At 49.4% G+C, this 22,196-nt stretch overlaps 1 protein-coding gene and 1 long non-coding RNA gene across 3 annotated transcripts in view; one reads left to right on the plus strand and one right to left on the minus strand.

Moving 5' to 3' along the window:
• Positions 1-22,196, plus strand: part of GPR107 (G protein-coupled receptor 107) — a 67,979-nt gene that overhangs the window by 34,068 nt on the left and 11,715 nt on the right. The window contains exons 10-15 of one of the 2 annotated variants that reach the window (XM_019728850.2): positions 1,776-1,851; positions 3,202-3,248; positions 3,663-3,780; positions 6,791-6,921; positions 9,101-9,144; positions 21,886-21,935. In XM_019728850.2, the coding sequence (XP_019584409.2) occupies positions 1,776-1,851; positions 3,202-3,248; positions 3,663-3,780; positions 6,791-6,921; positions 9,101-9,144; positions 21,886-21,935 (466 nt within the window). Of the gene's footprint in view, positions 1-1,775; positions 1,852-3,174; positions 3,249-3,662; positions 3,781-6,790; positions 6,922-9,100; positions 9,145-21,885; positions 21,936-22,196 lie in introns of both variants that reach the window. The other variant, XM_019728849.2, reaches the window with a different exon arrangement.
• On the minus strand, positions 10,349-18,280 carry LOC141571199 (uncharacterized). Its single transcript, XR_012495981.1, has 4 exons — positions 18,166-18,280; positions 15,420-15,470; positions 11,011-11,084; positions 10,349-10,487 (listed from the first exon to the last, which is right to left on the minus strand). It is a non-coding gene; the product is annotated as an uncharacterized LOC141571199 (long non-coding RNA).

Below are 22,196 nucleotides of genomic sequence, written 5' to 3' on the forward strand. Positions count from 1 at the left end.
GTACAGAAATGTCTGAGTCAAGCCCTCTGCCCCCTCCCCGTGTTTCTCTGAGTCTTAACAGCCAGTTGTGTGAGGTTGGAAATTCGAGTCATGTAAAGGATGTGACTCCAAGGCGTCCTCGTGCATTCCAGAGGCTCGCAGCCCCTTGGAGCTGGAAGGACCTGAAAGTTCTTTGCCTTGTTTTATTGAGACCTCGTTTGGGGAAGTGAGCGCCCTGGCTGGGGTCAGCTGACAGCACCGGGACTGGAACCCAGGGCTCCTTGTGCTGTGTGGCTCCTCTCAGCTGTCATTCAGCCGTGGGCCCCAGAGCTTGGGGTGGGGAAGCCTGGGGAAGTGGAAGAGAAAACAGGCAGCTGCCAGCTTTTGAGTACCAGCTCTCTGCTCAGTCAGGCACTTGATGTTGGTTATTTCAGCTAATCTTCCAGCAGGTAGGTAGGTGCTGCCCCATTGTCAGATCAGGTTACGAGGCTTAGAGAGATTAAGGGCGTCAGGGAGAACCAGTACTCGCCATTTCGCTCTGGCTTCCATCACATCACCGCCCCAGCTGGGGATGTTTTTGCGAGGACTGCCCGTCCTGCTTGCTGGGGTGTCTGAGCGAGCCCCACTCTTGACAGAGGGTGGTTTTGCCCTGTGGGTAAATGTGGTTGCTACTTAGGAGTGACAGACTACCCTGGCCTTCCTGTTTGACTTCAAGTAGGCGGGTGGGCAGGGGGGGGGGCAGGAAATTCCCAGGGAGGAAATCAGCCCGGAAGCTGAGCCTGCGTCAGTCAGTGCAGGACACACCCTCCTTGTCAGTCCCCACGAGGCCCTCGTCTCCATCCTCCCTTCACTTCCTACCTCCCTCTCATCCCTTCCCAGCCACTCACGTATGTTTAGTACGTGTTTGGGGATATTTGTGTATTTTTATAAATTAATAATGTTTATTGATGTTGCATGTATTTTTCATTTACTTACACTCTACTGTCTGTAGATAATTGTTGTGCTCTTTCACGCAGTGATATCTGTTCTATTGTTGGATTTGTCTGATGCCACACCGTTCCACATTTTTCACTGCTGTGACTTTGCAGAATGTCTGAGAGTGTGTGTTTCCTCCGTGTCTCTTACTCAAGTCTTTATGTACTTTATAATAGAGTTTAAAATTGTTCTCCATAACGGTCTCATGTGTCCAATAGGTTAATTCCTAGGGCGAGGTGGGAAAGGGTAAAAGAATATAGTGCCCAGCAGCCCAAAGGTGGACACGTACCTGTGGGGGCGTGGCGATGGGAGGGCGTGTCTTACCGCACTGGCCTGGTGGGTTTGGCAGGCTCTGGCCATGAAGGGAAGAGAAAAAGGCATGACCATCCCTGCCACATGGCGCTGAAGCTGCCCGTCCTCTGGGCTGCACATTTCCCCTTCAGCTGTGCCTAACCACCTTCGGCTTTCCTGGGCATTTCATGTCGTGTTTTTGTAGATCCATCCACCTCCCTCTTCTGTGGCCTTTCCAGGGTGGTTTCTGGGGAGGAAGCCAGCAGCCTCTGTAGATTTGCATCTCATCAGGGCTCAGTTCATCGTGTCTGGCTTCCATTCACAGCATTGACTCTAGTTAGAGGTGACTCTAGGCCTGCGTTCAAGGCCGTTCTTACTGGCAGAAACTACTTTTTAAAAAAGGCTTCATGTTTGTGGTTTTCTTAGATTATATGTACTGCCTCCTTATAAGTATGTCTGATGCCCGGAGCTTTGGCTGTCCTTTGGGAGAATGGAATATTTCTTTCATTCTTTTCTCTCTGTTTTTATAGGAATGATGTATTTAAAATTCACTGGCTGATGGCGGCCCTTCCTTTCACCAAGTCTCTTTCTTTGGTGTTCCATGCAGTATGTATTAGTATTTTGGGGTCATTTATGAAATGATGTACAATGCTTATTTGATCAGGAAAAATCAGTTAGAAGAAGGGGTAGATCAGTGGGAAATAAAAGATGAAAGAATCCCTTTCTCAGAAAGCCTCCTTTGGTTTGGGGGGACTGGTCATGGGGGTAAATCATCCTTACCTCCCTAACACTAGACTTAAGACATCTTCCGAGCTTAGCTACAGACCCAGAGTTTTCCTAGAACACCTTTTTTTATTTCTTTGTTTTTGTTTATTTGTTTGTTTGTTTGTTTGTGGTCATTTCTTGAGATCAGAGTGCCACCTGCTAAATTGTTCCCATGGCTCCCTTTATTTTTCCAAATATTCCTTCATGTCCCCGTTTGATTGGAAGTTCAGTGTTAGCACGCTTATTTGAGAGAAAATTGATGCCCTGCAGATTGAGGCATAAAATTGAACTGAAGCTTTGACTAGTTAGTACTGATGCAAATTGAAATGAGCCCACCCGTGGGAGTAAGATCACAGCTTCCCCAATTTGTAGGCCTACGAGGCACCCATGGGTGACAATGTCCAGACACGTGCTCTCCTACTGCACTTAAGTGATGTCAGAAAACTTTAAAATGTCAGTTACAGTTTCAAGAAATGACAGTTATGTGGGTAGTTTCTTCTTTGGATCTGAGTTAAAGATTTTTTCTGAAACCATATAGATAATGAGTGATAGGATCCTTGAGTCACTTTACTATCTAAATAGTCACTTGTGTTAGAATGAAAGACGTATAAAGAAATTTATATCACCTTTGTGAGTTCTGTCAGGAAGCATTTTGGATACATGACTGTAACTTGCCCCTTTAATTAAAATGAGTTGGTAGCTTCAAGAGGCTCTAAATTTACAGATTTTTTTTCAAAGAAAACATAGTTTTCTAAGCTGGGTGATTCCACGTAGATTTTTTTGACTGACTGACTGACTTATTTACTACTGTAAGCAGCTGGGTGTGCAAGATAAAGTTCCTGGTTGGGACACTGAACGGACCCTGTGTCGTTTGGACCTTGGAGATTTTAAAGAAAAGACTAGGTAGCCATTTGTCAGGGTGAGTCACCTGCCTCAGGAGAGGACCGGGGCTGGGTGTTAGTGCCACTGAAACCTGTGTCGGGTTTCTCAAGCTAGCTGACGTTGTTAGCACACTCCCATGCTCAACTGTGAACTGACAAGTGAGGTACTAGGGAGTGGGGTGGGGCGGGCATCCCCGGCATGAGGTCCTCTGGTGGCATTTCCTGTTCCCTGTGCCCTGAGGTAGGCCATCGGCCTTTCTGAAACGCAGGTGTTTGATTGCAGATTGACTACCACTACATCTCCTCCCAGGGCTTTCCCATCGAAGGCTGGGCTGTCGTGTACTACATCACTCACCTGTGAGTATGCAAGGTGACGCGTGACATACCGATACTGTGACACGTTTAAATACGCATAACTTTCAGAGATGTTGGGGAAGCCAGGGCAGGAAGAGACATGCCCCAGGTTGACTGGCCCCGCCCTCCCATGGCAGCCTGTCTGGGTTCCTGCATGTCAACGGTGTGTCGCGTCCAGACTTGAGAACTCGGGACTGTTGGCATGCCCCTGGGAGGGGGTGGCCTCCTGTGGGGGTGGGCTGCTCAGGTAATGGGGGGCATAGTGGACTGTCAGTGAGAAGTGTTGCTCACTGAAGGTAAATTTCCGGAATTTGGCCTGCTGTCTTTTGCAAGAAGCACATGAAATCCTAGAGTGAGCAGTAAACTCTCACCCACAGAATGAGAGCCTTTGGTGTCTGTTTCATCTTTTCCTTTTAGTTTGAAAGGGGCCCTCCTGTTCATCACCATCGCACTCATTGGCACTGGCTGGGCTTTCATTAAGCACATCCTTTCCGATAAAGACAAGAAGATCTTCATGATTGTCATCCCACTGCAGGTAAAGGGACGCTGAGCCTGCTCGTTCTGGTTCTGCCTTGGCTCTTAGCAGGGTCGCTCCAGGCCTGTCTGGGGAGAGGGGCTCGGCCCACCCAGAAACCCCAGCTTCCGCCGTCAGGGATTCTGTTTGTGAGTTCTGACTGAGCTAGACCTCAGGCCCTTGCACTGGGAGGTGTTTGACCATCATCATCTCTAGACCGGCACGTGGGCACCTGCACTCGAATAGAGAGCTGCAGGAAAGTTAGGGACGTGTGCTGCCTTCTTTTCTGCTCCTGTTTGCCCTGTAACAAAACGGTCCTCATGGCAAAGAAGCTCAAGTACATAGTGAGGTTAACAAATTATTTTAAAACTGTGAACGACACCAGTGAGTTTCTTTTTTTTTTTCTCCCGGTTGGAATCATTTTCCATGTTTAAATACAAAATGTGAGCACTGCCTTTTTTCTCCTTTAGCCACACACAGGTGACTCCAGAGAGTTTCCACATCTAGAATATTAACGAGACCTCGGGGAAAGACATTTCTGAAATCTGTCCTGTGTTCGGGGCCCTGGGCTGAGGCCAGCCTGACCGGGTTTGAGCCCCTCGGGAGAGGGCCTTGTCTTGTAACATATAACAGCCTTACTAGAGGCAGAACCTGGACATAAAGAGCTCAAAATAAACAGAGCAGTCCTAGCAGGGATGCACAGCTACTCTGCTCTGCTTGACCAAACAGTTCGAGAAAGTTGTTCTCGTCAGCCGAACTCCTTGTGGAGCACAGTGTAAATGTGGCGGGTGAGGGGAGGAAGGGAACGACTCCTGGGCACCCAGATCACCCCGCTCAGCTCTGGCGATTGGCAATTTGGCAACGTTTCCAGCAAAGCCACCCTCACAGTCAGTAACACGGGGTCGTGTTAACGCCAGATGATTGGTACAGACACGTTGCTGTCGGCTGCCGAGGACAAACTCCACCCAAATCTGAGCGATCTGGAACGCTTTGTGTATAGATGGGCCTTGCCTAGATGTTTCAGGAAGGAAATAGGACAGAGACAAAGGAGTAGCAGACATGATTCTTCCTACCCGTGAATACAGATGCTGAGGGACGATACAGGTCTTGGCCGGCCCGACAAGGCCTAGAGCTCGTAAGTGATGGGCTGGTCGTCTTCCCGTTGCCATCCTGCTCCATCCTGTCCCCTTTCCCCCGTCACCATCCCCCCTTCGCCTGAACTGTGACATAATGGGCACAGTCTTCCCAGCTCCTTCCCAGGAAGGAGCAATACACAGGGTTACGTGGCAAGTCACTCTGAGGAAACAAGGGCATTTTAAAAATTAAATATCAGGAAGTTATGCGTATTTAAACATATGGACTAGTCTGGGAAGGCCTTGAACGTCAGCCCGAAAAGTTGAAACTGCTGCCTGTTGGCCACAGGGAGCCACTGCACATCTCTGAGTAAAGTGAGAGGTACAGAGTGGAGTTTCCAGAACATTATTGCATGCTATGCCACACCATCACCTCTGGGAACGTTGTGTTTCTTGTGTCAAGAGTATGAACTGGGGACACAATGGAAAGCCCCTGTTTTCCACTTTGTTTTCAGAGAGAGCACCGAGATGCAGGTGTTTAGGAGGGACCCCGAGCTGGATGTCGGTGGGAGACTGACCTTTCCAAATAAGTTTGCCATTTGTGTTACTTGAAGTATGGCTTCTGTGATGACTGAACCGATAGACACATCCTAGATCAAAAGAGAAACTGCAACACTTAGAACCTTCCCAATAATAGCACAGAGGAGGTTACATTCTCTGTAAAACTGTAAGGAATTCCCTTTGCAGATGGCAAGTCCGAGGACTTGGGACCACGGCTTCCGCATGGAGGGCAGATGTGGAATTACAATCTCTGCATCCCTCCCTACCGGTAGTCTTCGGAAGAACCCCCATAGATAATGTTTCCCGAGGCTGAGGAGCGTCACAGGGTTTTAAATGTTGCCACCTCAGTTTAGCCAGTGGGTGGACTTTCTATACCACACTAAGTGGGAATAGACACACGAGGCAGACCGCTAACTCTGGGAAGGATGCAAAACACGACATAGGTGAACCTCCTGGGGAGAGCTGAGCCGTGTCCAGTGGCGAGAACCTGGGCTGGAGTTAGTCCTGGGAGGACCCATGTGGCTACTCAGCCACTGGGCCGAAAGCAGCATCCTTGCCACTCTGGTCTCTGGTACATCCTGGCACTGGGAAGGTTATTGTCCCTGAGAAATAGAGGTCCCCACACTGGGAGAACTTGGGCCTGAGGAACTGATATCATGGCCAAACGGGATGTAAAGTGCCACCTGTTCAGCACCCGAGTGACTGCTGAGGCCACCGTGCCTGAAAAGCAGTGTCCTGATTTTTGGTTGCTGTGTAATTGATCACCCTAAAAGTTAGTGATGTAAGACAAGCACAGCCGTTTATTCTCGCTCACGTTTCCTGTGGGTCGGGAGTTCGGGAATGGCCTACCTGGGCAGGCCTGACGCACTGTCTCCTGCAATTATATTCAGACAGTGGCGGGGGCTGGGGTCATGGCAGAGTCTTAACTGGCCTCTTTCTCCCGGGCGGGGAAGACTTGACCAGACGGAGCGGGAACAGCTGGGGCTCGTCAGCATCTTTCTCTCTCTCTGCATAGTCTCTCTAGCATATTACCTTCGGGGCAGCCAGACCTCTTACAGGAAGGCTCAGGGCTCCAAAGGTGTGTGCTGAGAGAGAGAGCGAATGAACCAGGCAGAAGCTGTAACCCTGTAACCTTTCTGTGACCTACCTTGCAAATCACATGGCATCACTTCCACCTTACCCCGTTGGTCAGAGTAATGATGAACTCAGGAGGAGGCCACAGAGACCACATCTTGGTAGGAAAGTGGCAACATGGTGCCAGTGGAGTGTAACCCTCTTTCTTGGTCTAAAGAGCGTGTGAGACTGGACGTAAGGCCGTGGCCATGGGTCCTGTTGGGGCTGTTGTTGTGAGACTCTACGCATGCTTTGGGGCCTCAGCAACTTCTCGCGTCCTGTAGGTCCTGGCAAACGTGGCTTACATCATCATAGAGTCCACCGAGGAGGGGACGACTGAGTATGGCTTGTGGAAGGATTCTCTGTTTCTGGTTGACCTGCTGTGCTGTGGAGCCATCCTGTTCCCCGTGGTGTGGTGAGTACTCAAGGGGGGTGCAGGGGGAGGCGGAGAGGCTGCACGTGCGCCATGAGGCTTGTCTGTCAGACCCGGCAGCCGAGCCAGCCATCCCCAAACTGGTCCAAATCACGCTGGGCATCTGTGTAAAAACTACAGCGTTCTGGGTCCCAGACTGACCTGAACCAGTCTCCAGGGCCAGGGCCCTGAACTTGGGTCTTTGTCCCCGGCGGGCGCTAATGGACCTGTTCTGGCACCGTGGCTGGTAGCGCAGTGTAGACACCAGCGAAGGGTCTGGGAGTGAGAACTCAGTAGCAACATAAAGAGCAGCATGAATTTGAGAGGAAGGGAGTTGAAGAAATCCCATAAATGGGCTTTTTGTGCCAAGTTAAATGGAAAATGAGGAAGTACATTAACACCAAGCCCGTGATAGTTCTCAGCACATGAACAGTTTAGATCTCTTCGGCATAGTTTTCCTAGTTCCTGGAAATGGCAGACTGCGTACATGTATTGTGCCTCAGTTATGCGTAAAGAAGAGTTATGCCAAGTCAGTGGTTGATGAGAGTGAATATCCTCACTCAGTCTCATGCAAAGTGAAGGAAGTGCTTGGTTCGGTGGGAATCAAGTAGAGGGGAAAAAGCCTGGCAAAAATAAGACACCCTTATGATCGAGTCTCATGGCTACTTGAAAGCAATTAATTCTTTCGGAATAAAATTTAAGAAAATAGATTTGCCTGCTTTCTTAGAAGTGAGGTGTCCCGTGTTACAGTGCCCCGTGCAGTAAGTTGACATTTTTTAGGATTCTGGAATGTATCAGGTTAGTTATTCTAATTGTTTAGAACATGGTACTAGTGAAGTGTAATCCCAGCCAATTAGATTCACTCTTAACCCCAATTCCATCAGACATCACACGTGAACACAGATCAGTTCAGCAGAGAAGAGAGAATACGAATGAGATTTTTAATCTCTGCAACCTCCTCGCATCCTGCCCCAGAAGAAGTAACTCGGGCACCTGTGACAGGATGCCCAGTGATGTCTTCACGTAGAAAGAGCATTTTGTTGTTAGGGAACAGACCCCACGCTGACATCTGTCACTCTTAGCAAAACAAGGGACAGGAGGGGTTGGGAGACTCAGACGCGTGTGGAGCTACGAGTGGCCACTTCCCGCCACTTGGTAATTACAGCAGATGCCGAATGGCAGATTCTTTAAGGTAAATATTCTGAAAATTGCCATAAAATGAAAAAAATCAGGTACTAGGGAAGTGATTTAAGAAACAGTGCAGTATCAATAATTTTTTAAAAACATTCACGTTCAGCCGGTGCTACTTAACTTTCCCATGTTGCTACATTCACTTGTTACATGTGGGGAAACCACAGAGACTAAAGGAGAAATGACCATTCATGGGGTCAAGCAAAGAGTGGGTGGGCGTGTTAGGACTGCCGCCTGGGCCTGGCCCTCTCCCCGCTGTGCCATGTCTGTGCTCTTCCTTTAGAAGAGTCTCCTTTGATGCCTTTGAACTCGACCTGGAACTCTGATCTAAGCTGCTTTGATAATGTCCATGTTCTCCTGCCTGAACTGTAATGATGGTAATTAGTTACCAGCACACACCAGCTGGAGAAAAGACCCCCTCTCCTACCCTCAACCCCCCCCAAACACACACACACACACACACACACACACACACACACACACACACGGCCAGCATTCTTTAGCCGAGTTATAAATCTCTGGTCAATAAAAGACTGAGTTTGCATGAAACCATGTGTTCACAGCTCCTAGACCCAGACTGTAGACATCGGCCTGTGGCCTTATGGGGTCCCTTCTCTCCAGGTGAGCTCAGTGACCCCGCAGTGCCTTAGTGCTGGGTTGGGGTTGGGGGGTAGCTGTGGGACTGAGAGTAGGTAGAGAGATCAGGAGAGGTAAAGGGCTGTGCTTGGTTTTGTTTTCTGCTCTAGCCCAGGCCCCTGCCAGACTTTTTTCGGTCAGCAGAGGGCGTCTTGAACTCTCAGGCTTGAGCGCCACTCATGCCGAAGTGTTGATTCTCAATGATCCCGTGCTTAGGGAGAGTAGCTAAAATCATCTAGTCCAACCCTCTAAGTGTATAATTGAGGAATTCAAGGCCTCAAGTTACTAGCCCTGGAAATAAAGAGGAACGCAAAGTTGTTAGCTAACGTTTTGTTCTCCGAATGTTTATTTTTAGGTCGATCAGGCATTTACAAGAAGCATCAGCAACAGATGGAAAAGGCAAGTTTTGTGTTGCTCAGCCTTCCCTGAAGCCTCGTGCCTGGGGGGGCTGAGAGGAAGATGAGGACGCTGGGCCTCAAGGCTCTGCCTTCCTCGGAAGCTGGTTGGGGGGGCCCTGGGGGCTTTGTAAGAGCAGCCAGGCGTTGTTTGGTGGCGAGGCCAGTGGTGAACATTACAGAGACCAGTGGTACAGGGAGGCTTGGGGGTGATCGCTGCTTATTAAGATGATTCATTTCATTTCCACTCATGAGCGTGATTTTCACCTGCTCAGAACTGAGTCAGGAAGAGAAATCTTGTGTTGGAAGGGCCAACAGCCCTTCACTGTGAGAACAGGAGGGGGTATGGATCGGGGTGGCTGTGTGTAAAGCCGCCCTTCCTGCTGATTTAACACGCTTTCAAAATAGAGGTGTCGGTATTAATTTAAAATGAGCCTGATGCCAGAAAGAACCTTTAAAACTCTGATTTTTAAGTGGCTGTGCCATGAATACCCTTTTGCATCTCCTTGATTTTCCAACCGTGCCTCCCAAGTCAGAAAAGAAGCCACAGAGAAAATGTTCTGTGTGTTTCTGGTCTCGTTTGAATAATGCCCACGACCGCAGGCTGCCCTGGCATGAGGGGGCATTGCAGGCCCGGGCCGGGGAGCCGTGCTCTCGAAGGTCGGCTCTGCCTCTGGATCCTGGCGTCGTCCTCAGTGCCGCTAGTAGCGTTCTTTAAGGCAGCTTATTCATTTGCTGTTAATACAAGTTGTGTTGCTGACCTGTTTTCTGATTATCAAAGTAACAAGAACTCATTTTAGAAAATTTGAAAAACAGGTAGTAGGTACGAATCTTGTTTCGCACTTGCTATATAATTAATGTCACTTTGCTGTCCTTAAATTGAATTCAACCTGACCCTAAGGCTTCACACCAGTGTCGGGCAAGATCCCGGGGTTCTTGGAGCACAGTATTCAGGGGGTATCCCCGGTTTGGACCCACCCTATGGCTGTCCCGCTATGTTACAAACACTCTTGCTAGGGGCAGCCTGTGCGTGAGGCTCCTGCCGAGGCTGGGGACCTGCTGAGAGCCCAGGCTCCCACGGCCCATCTGGCTTCTCGAGTGGCCTCAAGCCCCACTCGCAGAATGTGCCAGTCCTTGTTTTCTTTCTGGTCTTGGGAAATAGCTCCTTTTGGTTTTCTCTTCTTTTCCTTCAAGGGCCCTGGGTTCCCTCCTCCCTCTGGAGTGCCCTCCGGATGGATTCTTTTCAGGGAGTTTAAGCGGGAACGTTGTCTGCAGACATCTTCTGATTTTAGCCTGGCTTCATAGCCTTTCTCTGAGCCAAGGAGCTCAGAGAGCCCTCCTGCCTTCCTGGAAGGGAATAAAGGAAAATGGCAAAAAATGAATTAGAGTGTTAATAAAGCACCTTGCCACAAACAAAACTCCAAAGTAGAAGATAAAAACCCACCTTCTGGGAATAATCATTGTTTGGGGATATTCTTGTCCTTCTAGCTTTGGTCTTTTGTGCACGTTATAGGATGCTTTTATATTATTTTTTTAACTTATGTATAGGTCTTTCTCTTATTTTAATAAATTGAGATGAGACATTTTCCTTTTTCATCTCTCTACACTTCAATATTTCTGGTTTTGTTTTTCTGACTCTTTGGCTGAAAATGTTTGAGAATCCCAAGGGCAGTGTTTTCTGGTTGATAAGTTTTATCTGTACTTTTCTTCTTGGTTTCAACCTTCCCCCTTCATGAATTCCTCTGGTCTGTCCTCACCTCGGTTATTTTGGTCCCTCTGACTCTCTGCCTTCTCCACCCTGCTTCTCGAGGCTTGGGGGTAACTGTGACCGTTTATTCCTTGAGAGGTTGATCGTTAGCTGAGGACATACCGGTAATAAAGCTTTGCCTGGGTAGACAGCACATCAGGTGAGCCCAAGATGGGGCCATCAGTGTCCCCCAGCATCTGTGGTAAAGAGAAATTTGATGGAGCAGGAATGCTTTTGTCATCGCCTCGGGCATGTGAGGCAGTTTCTCACTTGCTCCACCAGGTGGCAGCACGGGACCTCTTCAGCAGAGCGCCACTATGAAAACGGGAAGCACAACGGGGCTCTCGTTCACCCTTCTCAGGATAACACACTGTTAAGAAAGCACCCATTTCTCATCAGCAACTATGACATACCCTTTGACAGGAGGACAGAGTAGATCAGACTAGGGGTGTCTTTTTTATTCATGTTCTTTCCCTGGATTGGTTTAGGTCATGGGATGCTTTTGAGCTAGTCTGCAAATGCACGTTTCACTCCGTACTTTGAAAAGTGGTTATGCTCGTGACACTTCCAGAGTCGGGGCAGCCTGTTCCCAGGGCTGAAGTCTCCCCTGCAGAGAGCTCGCAAGAACGCCTCTACCCCCACCAGTGCTGGGAAGCCAGCCTCTGGCGTGACTGCAGGGTGGCCATGCCCTGGCTCGTCCACTCCAGGACAGAAGCGAGGCAGTGCAGGAAAGTCAGGGTGCACCCCGCTCACCCACCGCTGCTTCCGGGATATCGTGGTTGACCCTCTGTGCTCCTCAGTTCACCCCTCCTGAGACCTAGCCCTTCCTCTAGGGAACTGGCAAAGTGAAAGCCATGGGCAGTAATGTCTCCTCCTGGGTTTGGAAGCGTTCTGCTTCATGGAGCCTGACATTCTGGTTCCTGTTCTTAGGCACATTGTCCCACTGACTCACTGCGTGACCTTGACGGTGACTCGGGAAGTGCGGCTCAGGCTGACTGATTGCAGGTGGGGGGGATGCTATGTGGCGCTGTTCTCCCTGCATTTGAGGCTGCACATGGCTATCGGGTGTCTGTGTAGATTTTGTTTACTTGTTTGTCTGTGGATTCCTTTGGACCGAACGTGAGGGAAACATTAAGGATGAAGCTGCCCACTGTTCTTAAGCTGTGTCTTTGTCTCTTCTGTCACACGCTGTGGCCTCTCTCAGGTCCTGTCATTTAGAGTCACCGCTGTGCTGCGTGCGTCCTCTGAGAGGAAGCATAATTGAGTCTCGCACAGGCACACCTCGCTCTGGTTCCGCTGTGTTTATCGCCTGCCAAGATTTACTGGCTGTGACTGCCCTTGAGCCTGCGCCCCGTTCGCCTCTCTCTCTCTCCCTCTGTCTCTCTCTCTCTCCAGTGTCACTACCTTAGAAGACTGGCTGCGGGAGCTACGCCATACGTTTAATTAACAGTTTCTGTTCCCGGCCATCTTTTTTTTCACCTTGTATTTCTGAGGAAGATTCAGAGGAAGTTTCCTGAGGACTCCCAGCTTTTACATGAGCTTCCAAAGCTGTCGTACATGGTGACTGGCTGGTGCAGGGTTTGTGGAGGAATGGCTTCATTGTGAGCCGCTGCTGTTCGGACAGTAGCTGTGGCCATGAGAGGTATTTGTCAGGGTGGCAGTTCTCAAGAGGGCCCTTGGGGTCAAAATTATTTTCATGATAAGACATTATCAGCCTCTTTTGCTGTTGACATTTGCACTGGTGGTGCAAAAGCAGAAGTGGGTAAAACAGCTGGCGCCTTGGCATGAGTCAAAGCAGTGGCACCAAACTTTATTAGCGGCCATTGCATTCTTCATCGCCACCTACTTGCAGGAGGTGAAAAGGGCTTGTTTTCCTTAAGAGAGGCCTTGATGAGATGGTAAAAACTATTCTTGTTATCAAACGTCAGTTTTTAATATATGTCTTTTAACGTTCTGTGTGATGAAATGGGAAGTGTGCATAAAGCACTTCTGTTGTGTCCCCAGGTGTAATGATTATCTTGAGGAAAGCACAGTTGTTTGAGTTACAAGCTGAACTAGCCACTTTCCTCTTGGGACACCATTTGTATTTGGAAGAAGGATGATGGTCAAACTGGGGTTACTCAGGCTTGGGGGTTTTGGGCAGACACTTCCTTGAAAATGAACAAAGTAAGCATGTCACTTCAGGAAAACAACTAAAAGTATTTATTGCCAGTGATCTAATTTTCACTTGGAAGCATAAATTTTAATTTAGGAAAACTTACATCCAGCACCGCAAGCTTTACAGCTTCCCAGTTCTTACAAGACTTCTGATGTGAGTAGGGGTGATATTAGCAAATGTGACTTAAAAAAATAGTTTATGGTAAAAAGTTTAGATATTTTGGAGACATGCAGAACTCAGTGAAACAATATTTTCCACCTGATAAATGCATGTTACACAGCCATGGGTGAATAAAAAGAGATCCATTCAAAGTACGAGATGGACTGATGGGTTTCATTGTGGCAGGGTATGAAAGTTTATTGATACAGTTTCAGATTCCCCATCTCACTCATCTTGAAGTCGCTACTATTCAGTCAAGTGTTAATGTAGAATAAAGACTAGTCACAGTTACCTGACAAGGCCTACATTTGTATAAGGCCCTAAATTCTTCATATACTTCAACCAAACACGCCTTCCCAACAGATTGAATGCAGAAGCAAATCTGAGAATCCAGCTGTAGTCTATTAAACCAAAAATTAAAGAGATCTACAAAAATGGAAAAATAATTCCACTCATCTCATTACATTTTTTTGAGTAACTTTTTAAGAAAAGTATTATTTATATTACATGTAATGGATTTTGTCACTTTTAAATGAGTTGTCAAATATTTTTGAAATTTGTTGTAATTTTGAATATGGTAAACATTGATAGATTTTACCCACATAAACAAAGTTCTTGAGGGTCCTCAATAATTTAAAAATGTGAAGGGTCCTGATACAGAAAATTTGAGAACTATGCGTTAGGGATGAGGTTTCTTGAGTCTCTCATCATGATGACAACTGTGAATGGGAGTGAAAGTCTGCCTGGTTCTTTTTCCCTGTGCCTGTTGAGCTCATTTCAGATGCATTTGGCCAGATTGTTGTGACTTTTAACCTGTCCATTCGTTCTGGGCAACTTGTACCAAAAAAAAAAGTTTTATTTGCGTGTTGTTATATAAACAGATCTAATGAAAAGCCCACTGATGAGAAAGGAAGTCCCCCGCCTGTTTTTGTAAATAAAGTTTTATTGGAACACAGCCATGCCCGTTTGTATACCTGTCGACTCTGGCTGCTTTTTGCCCCAGTGGCAGAGTTGTCTAGTTACGGCAGAGACCATCCAGCCCAAGAGGCCTAAAACGTTTGCTCTCCAGCCCTTTCTAGAGAAAGTTTGCCAGCTCCTGGCTGTTGTAGACATTTAAGACATACCATTTTTAAAACCACACATATAACATAGCGAGGTTGGCTGCTGACTTCACTCTGCACTCAGCACTTTGGAAACTATAAAGCTCACACATAGTAAGAAATGAGTGCTTTTAAGTATTTACTGCACTCCAGCTTTGTGTCTAGAGCTGTGTGCTTTGTTATTTGATTGGGACAGTAGCTTTTGCATCCTTATCTGCTCTGCTATTTTCCCTAAGCTTTTACTCGAGTGGAATCTGTCCTTTTCCTTACTGACTAGGTGGCTTTTAACACGGATTGCCCTCAGTTTACCAGCAGAGCTTTGGGTTACACATTTCCACCTGGGCTGATATTTATGAGCACTCTCTTCTCTGACTCCTTTGACTCAGTTTCCAAGTAGAAAGTAGCGTAGCCCCAGGCCCACTGGTGCTATAGCAGTGAGGGTTATCATTTAGGTGAAACTTGGAGACTCTGGGTCAGAAGCCATTGGGGGAGGGGGGAGGAGATCAGGAGAAAGAGGGGAGCCTCCCACTGCACACTTTGCTGTGATTCCACCTCCCCAGCATGTGGGGAGGGCTCTCGGCCTGGTGTCGCTGGGCAAGGATGATTTCCCCCAGAGCTGCAGTGTACGGCTGTCTGCGCTGCTGTTGAGGGTTTTCCATTGGGGACCCCCCCGCCCCCCGCAGCAGTGCCTCATAACAGCAGGGGAGAAGCCAATGCAAAAGAAATGAGATTCCCTTTAGCTGGTCACTCAGAAAGTTCTCATCCTCTGTCCCTGTGTCGCCAGAACATATACTCATAAGTCCAGTCCTGTCCCTGCAGCCGAAAGCCGCAACGTGAGAGCACTGTAAATAGCCCCTGCTCCCGAAAGGTGGCCCGTTGGCAGGCGAGGAACACGCTGTCTCCGGAAGATGTGATGGAAATACTTACAAAACTGCTCTGTCTCTTACAGTGTGAGGTGAGATTGCGTGTGTCAAGCACGCAGGGCCACCTCACATAAGGGTGTCACTGACCCTCTAATTCAGAGGTTTTTTGCAGGGCATCCGTGAATGCATTACACAAGAGGGGGTGTGGGCCCCAGAAAATGTAGGTGAGATTTTGAACATGCGTACAGTTACCTGGGCAGAGGGCTTGTGACTTTCAGCAAATTTGCAGAGGAGTCTGTGACCCTAGAAAAGGATAAAAACCATAGCTAAGCAAACTATCATCAAGGAAGAACAAGAGAGGAAACGTGTAATTTATTAGATTGGCTTAATGCAATGATTTTAAATTTCTTTTAATCATTAAAAATTTTTCAGTACTTTGCCCCCAGCAGATCACTCAAAATTCCTTTATTGTCATCAGCCTAATGGCAGCTTCTGATGAACATTTTGAAATGATCAATTAACCAGCATACCACCCTGAGTTAATGTAATCTACAAGAAGCAGAGAGGGCACTTGTGGCCCCAGCCTGGGAAGGAGCCTCACCATGGACACAGTGCCAGTTTTTGTTAGGCCTTTAAAACACTGGTGACCTAACTACCTTAGCAGTCTGCCTGGTGTGCCCTCCCCAGTTCTGGGCACGATGCTAGCACACATTTGTTTTCCATGAGCCTTGGGACACTCTTTTTTTCCCCAAAGATTTTATTGGGGAAGGGGAACAGTGTATTTTTCCAGGATTTTTTCCAAGTCAAGTTGTTGTCCTTTCAATCTTAGTTGTGCAGGGTGCTGTTCAGCTTCAAGTTGTTGTCCTTTCAGTCTTAGTTGTGGAGGGCGCAGCTCAGCTCCAGGTCCAGTTGCCGTTGCTAGTTGCAGGGGGCACAGCCCAGCATCCCTTGTGGGAGTCAAACCAGCAACCTTGTGGTTGAGAGCCCACTGGCCCATGTGGGAATCGAACAGGCAGCCTTTGGAGTTAGGCGCACGGAGCTCCAACCTCCTGAGCCACCGGGCCGGCCCTTTGGGACACTCTTGAAACCAGCTCTTCTCGGTTGATCACTGCAGGTTCTCTTGGTGAGAAGGTGTCATCTGCTGTTGACCAGGCTGTGTCATCGAGCAGTGGGACATCTGGCTTTCCTCGCCCCTCCCACTGCTGACTGGGAATCTGCCGGGGACATGGGGAGACCGGGGGTAGGGGGTGGGTGTGCAGTGTGCTCCTCAGCTTAGCTCCGCTGTGTTCTGACTGCCCTGGCTCCCGGCATTGGGCTGGCTGCTCTCTGCAGGCCGGCCTGGCCCTTAGGCGCCCCCTCCTCTAGCAGGGCCTTTGGTGGCATTCTGGAGCAGAAGGGAGGTTAGAGGCAGAAACTTCCTGGACTTGGCAGCAGAACTCAGGGAGTTAGTCTTCCCTCTGTGATGGGGTGTCAGCCGTGCTCTTGGGTGATTTTTGCCTTTTTCTTCGGTGCTTTCTATTCTATTGTTTATTTAAGAACATTTCGCTTCCAGTGAGAAGCACAACCCTTAACTGTTCAATTTGATGACTTTAGACCTCTCTCGGGCTTTTGTTTTAAATGTATGTTGGAAATGCATTTTGAGCCACTCTTCATGTGACTACTGTTTGAAAATCAAGAAATTTTATTCTCGACGTAATTCTTATGATAGCATTTCCCGTAGTTCCTCTGATACTGTCTTTGTGAGATGGATTAGTGGGATCTCCTCCTGGTGGAGGCCAGAGGGCCCCCCCCCGTCAGCTAATCACTCCCCAAAGTGGACACTGTCAGAGCAGTGTGGTCCCAGGTCAGCTCTCAGGCCTCTGCTGCCCACGAACGGGGAAGCTGCCCTGTCCCCCGTGAGCCTGGAGCGTAAGGACCTCACGGGCGTGCTCTGGTCGAGTGACTCAGAGCGAATAATACCATTCAGGCTCTGCCATCATCCTTGTTTCTTTCATTTTTGGGTTTGACGCAAAGTTCCCTCTGAAGTACGACAGGGAGGAAGCAGGAGAAAAGGATGATGGGTAGGGGGGGTGTTTTCAAGCCTCTAGGCTTTCCTTTCACTGGGGAAGGATTGTTTGGGAAATTTTTTACCCTTTAAGAGGCTGCTGTGGGCCTTTGCTCTGTGTGTCCCATAAATCACTTGGGATTAACTCCTCAGGACAGGTTGTTGGCAGCTGCTGGGCATCGCCTGGCGTTTTGAACCATGATTGCATCGCCCTGAGCTGCCAGTGGATTACAAAGCTCGGAATTGCCTTTCCCTGAATGCGGAGTATAGGCGTTGAGAGAGAGCCTGGTCCTTGGAGGGAGGTGGACTTGGGCTTGAGCACTGGCTTCTCCACTTGGGAGCTGTGTGACCTTGGTCATTGACTGAACTTCTCCAGGCCTGAGTCCTTCATCCATGAGGCGGTGGTGGCTCTGCCCCTCCCTCATAGAGGCTGGTGTGAGGCTAACATGCCATGAAACATGAAGCCCAGTGCCCGGCACGTGGGTATCACTAAGGAGAGAGTGACAGCCAGAGCTGTCCTTATCATTGTCACGGCTCCAAGACCATCCAGGGAAGTCCGCTGGGGAGGTAGGAGGCGGTCTGTCTTCTTGCCACCTGCTTAGCTACTCTCTGGTTTAAGAAGGAAAGGTGAGTCTAGGGAGGGGGCGGCACATCGTGTAGATGGGGTGCATTTGCTCTTTTGCTGCTGAGTCAGAGAGAGCAGTGACGTGGTGAGCATCTGACAGGGCTGAGCACTTCCTGCCTTGGTGGGCACTTGCCGAAATCGAGTCCTGCCCATTTTCCTGAGAGTGAGTGGGGAGAGGAGGGGGCCCAAAGCAGGAGGTCAGCCTTGTAGGGGCTCTCCTCTCTGCTCCATGGGAGGGTTTTCAAAACTTTTTAGCCCGATTCCATAGACTAGGGGGCAGCCCAGGCATCAGAGCTAAATGAAGGTCTCCGGGAGATTCTGGTACTCACCCCAGTTAAGACCATAGCCATAGAGAATCTCCTCCACGTGAGGATGCCCCGAGAAGGAAGTGGCAGGCCAGCCTCGGGCACACTGAGCTATGATGGCTCCGGGACTGGAATTCAGGTCTCCTGGCGCCCGTCCAAGGCATTTTTCCTCTCCCCATGCTCATTCTTTTACCATATTTGCTGTTCCTCACTCATGGTGGGGTCAGAAATAGCCAGCCCAGACTTGGTGAGCCTCTCCTCCCGTGGGGCCGTCCCTGCCGTGGTCCGGTGAGCAGCAAGCTGTTGGCATTCTTAACTCCAGGGAAAGCTCTTGGGGAAGCAAAAGGGGGGCTTGGGATTCCAGGCTCCAGCCTGCTGTGTCACTGCCTGCGGCATGATGCTGCTGAAACCCCCTCCCGGAGCTGCTTCACCCCCATGCAGCGGGCTGACTCATCGTGTGCATGTGGCAGCTTCCTGGAGAGCTCACGGCCCTCTGGCAGTCCCCAGGTCACCAGTTGTTCCAGTTTTACTTACGAGAGTCTGGATTTCTGCCAGTTGTGGCAGCCACAGTAACATAGTACATGCCACATTTGGTATTTGGTTAATACTATATAATCCTAATATAATCCCGATACTGTAACATCAGACATCACCGAGTGCTTACTGTGTGCTGTGCGCGTCCCGTGACCTGACTCATTCATTCCCCCAACAACCCTAGTGGTAGGTATTGGCATTTTTATTTTACAGTGAAGAAGCAGACTCAGAGAGGTTAGGAGACTTATCTGAGGTCACACAGCCAGGAAGCAGCAGAGTTGGAATTTGAACCCAAGGTATTCAGATGTGCAGGGGCTGAACTGTTACCCCCTCCTATTTCTTGCTGCACTAAGTAAGCTTCCTCCCTACCTTCGCTGCCTCAGCTGGGACCCGGGAGCTTGACGCTGTGAGCAGCAATGTTGTATACAGGTGTCTTGCATGTGACTGGAAATGATGTCTGTCGTGACTGGTGGGCTTTGGAAACAGCCTTGAGCTCTGCATTCCTTAGCGACATCACTGTTCTCAAGGGCCAATTGTCAGCCCTGCCACGTGTCCTGGGATGGCCTGACATTGGTGCCTGCGCTGACGATTTTTCACGGGGTGCCGGATATGGTGTGCAGGCGCATTTTTAGAGTGGTTCGTGACCTGCCTCACTTCAGAGTATCTTACAGGCAGCCTGGAGGGTGTGACATGGTGATGCATGATACCAGGGAGACGTCGCGTGCTGTGCCTCCCGCTCCCTCCCGCTCCCAGCCCACGCGTGGGTCTTCTCCCACTAAGGCTCCTAACCCCTCTGCTTTCTCTCAGGCAGCTCTCCCCACTCCCATCCCTGGTTTCGTTCCCTGTGACAGGCTGGGGACCCATCAGACCTCCTGAGGAATTCGCTGGTCCTCAGCTTCATCGCCTGTCCTCCCGTCTCCCCGAGCCAGCCCCCAGGGCGGGATCAGCCCCAGTCACTGCCGTCCACTGCTCTACACGGAGAGAAACAGCTCCCCACCTTTTCGAGGGGCTGCCACAGATTCATGGGTTTCGACTCAATTGGGCTTTTACTCTTGGTCCTCTCCATCCTTTCTCCAGAGAGATTGTTCTACATTGTAGATGTGACCAAGGCACTGCCCTGCTTCAGACCGTTCGGAGGCTCGCTGGGCCCTGGGCATCAGGGAGGAGGCCAGCCAGCCTCCCGCGTCTGGCGGCTCTCGGCCTTCCTCTCAGCCCAGGCCCGCTCCCCAGCCTCTGCGGTCCAATGGTCCAGCCACCGAGCTGCTTGGTGCTGACTCACATCTGAACCTTTGCACCTGCTCTCCTGGCATCTCCACTTGGTCTCACCGCTGTCTCTGTCACCCTCACTCCCCCACCGCCTCACCCCCGTCTGGGTTCGCAGTGTTCCTTGGGTGCAGTCATGCATATCCCGTCATGACGTCTTGAAATCCGGGAATAAAACCATGATACTTCTCTCGGTCGGGCCCATGGCTGTTGGTGATTCTTCAAGGCCAGGAGTTTCATTTGTCAGGATTTATTTCAGCAAGCAACATTCAGAAGAGACTTTTAAAGCACTTTTGTTATTTAAATGTCTAGTTATTTATTGGTGCTGTTCGTTCTCAGTTCTTCACAAAGAGGAGACTTGAGTGTTGCCATTGAAGAACTGTTTCGCTTGTCGGGGAGGCTGCGTTTCCCGTGGGCTGGCTTTGTGGGGCAGAGGAGTCCGGGCGGCCGTTTCAGCACCCGGTGCCGGGGGAGCAGGGGAAGCACACACACAAGAACCCTGCTTCCTACAAATGTGCGCAGCGTTACGTCCATGAAACTTAGTTTTCCGATGCTTGTGACAAGGTTTCATATCTTGTCCTCGGCGAATCCTCCCCCAGCCTCCAGACGAGGAATATCTACCTGGTCATGTCCCACGTCTCGAATCAGCAAGGTCTGTGTGCACTTAGCATTAAGTGAGTGTGTAGCTCGGGACTCAGTGACTTTCCCCGAGGGGCCAGCCGCCCCTGGAGCGAAGGCCACCGCTGCCATCGTCACTGCTGCGTCCCTGGGCCTGGCCCAGAGTCAGAGTGAACAAAACGGCTGAGAATCAGAGAGCTTTCATTTAAATCACAAGACGACCAGAGAGGTTGCTAGATGAGAAAGCCTTTGCTGGCCGCCTGCCTCAGAAGTTATGTGCATGCACAAGTCCGTTGCAGTCTAGGGGGTAGAATAGCCTCTCATTTGGGGGAGTTAGAATTTCCCAGAAAAATTTTTGATCCTTCCTCGTCGATGCATTCGGTCTGTCAGAGGGGAATCACATAGATACTGTTAGTTGATAATCACCTTGAAGAAGAATCTAGAATTCCAGGAATTTCTTTTGGAATCCTAAGCTTGATTGCCCACCTACTACTCGAGAGGCAGAGGAGGGAGGAAGAGGAAATTGGAACCTCCACCACCCACAGACCCATTCTTAAATGGAACCAGTAATTGAATGCTATTAAGCAAAATTAATTTGCCTCCTGCAGGAAGGTTTATGATGAATGAAAGGATTGCTGAGGAGGGGGAGCCGACTGCCCTCTGTGGTCATCAATATTTCATGGCCACAGGCTGCCGCGGCAGGAAGTTAGCTCTCCTGGCTCCCTGACCTTGAGCTTTCATCAAGGTGGGACAAAGCCAGGAAGATTGAATTTACAGAGCTTGTTACAGGGCACTTCCTTAGTGAAAATCTAAGTGAAATTCAAATTTGCAAGATGGACCCATGGGTTCATTGAATTTATACCCCCAACTACTGGGCTCAGGGACCCACCAAGACTGGTCCTAGTGGGGGGTGCAGCTCTGTCAGCCACAGTGGCAGAGCTGAAATGTTTAACCATAGCCTTGGGGGGTGGGGGGTGAGGCAGTGGTTGGGTCCTGATTGGTGATGTCTGCTGACTTCCAGGGTACAGCCTGCAGGTGGGAGGTGTGCTGGTCTGCCCGGCGCTGGAGCCGGGAGCCCCAGCCCGTGGCCTCCACTGCCCCGATTCTTGCTGGTGACGGGAGGTTCTGCCCAGTGGCTGCAGCTCCAGAAATACAGATGTGCTCTCGGGCAGAACACATGCGTTAGACTTCGCCCCTTGACTGAGAGGGTGTCTGAATGCGATGTGCTTTTTTTGGTTTGTGTTTTTTTTTCATTTGTTTTTTTGAGTGTGACGCACTTTAAAAATGAAAAGTTAATGAGCCTTTCATTTTGTTCTTTTTTCTTCCTAGCTGCTATTAATTTAGCGAAGCTGAAACTTTTCAGACATTATTACGTCTTGGTGAGTAAGAAAATCCTAAATCTGTAAGTAAGACCAGCTCCAGGAGCAGAGCAAATAGACTTGCATCTGCCACTCGTAGCTGTTCCTTTGACTTACAATCTTAAATTAATTTACAAAAATGGGGTCACACCCAAAAACCGGACATGAAATGTTCATATAAGCATCAGCACCCAAAGCAGGACTTACTATAAATTATTAGGGACACAAGTTCTTGGAAAGTATAAGGTCTGCGTCTCCTAGAGTTCGCTTCCTGAGTCCTAA

This window comes from Rhinolophus sinicus, linkage group LG04 (assembly GCF_036562045.2).
Source record: "Rhinolophus sinicus isolate RSC01 linkage group LG04, ASM3656204v1, whole genome shotgun sequence".
Lineage (NCBI taxonomy): Eukaryota > Metazoa > Chordata > Mammalia > Chiroptera > Rhinolophidae > Rhinolophus > Rhinolophus sinicus.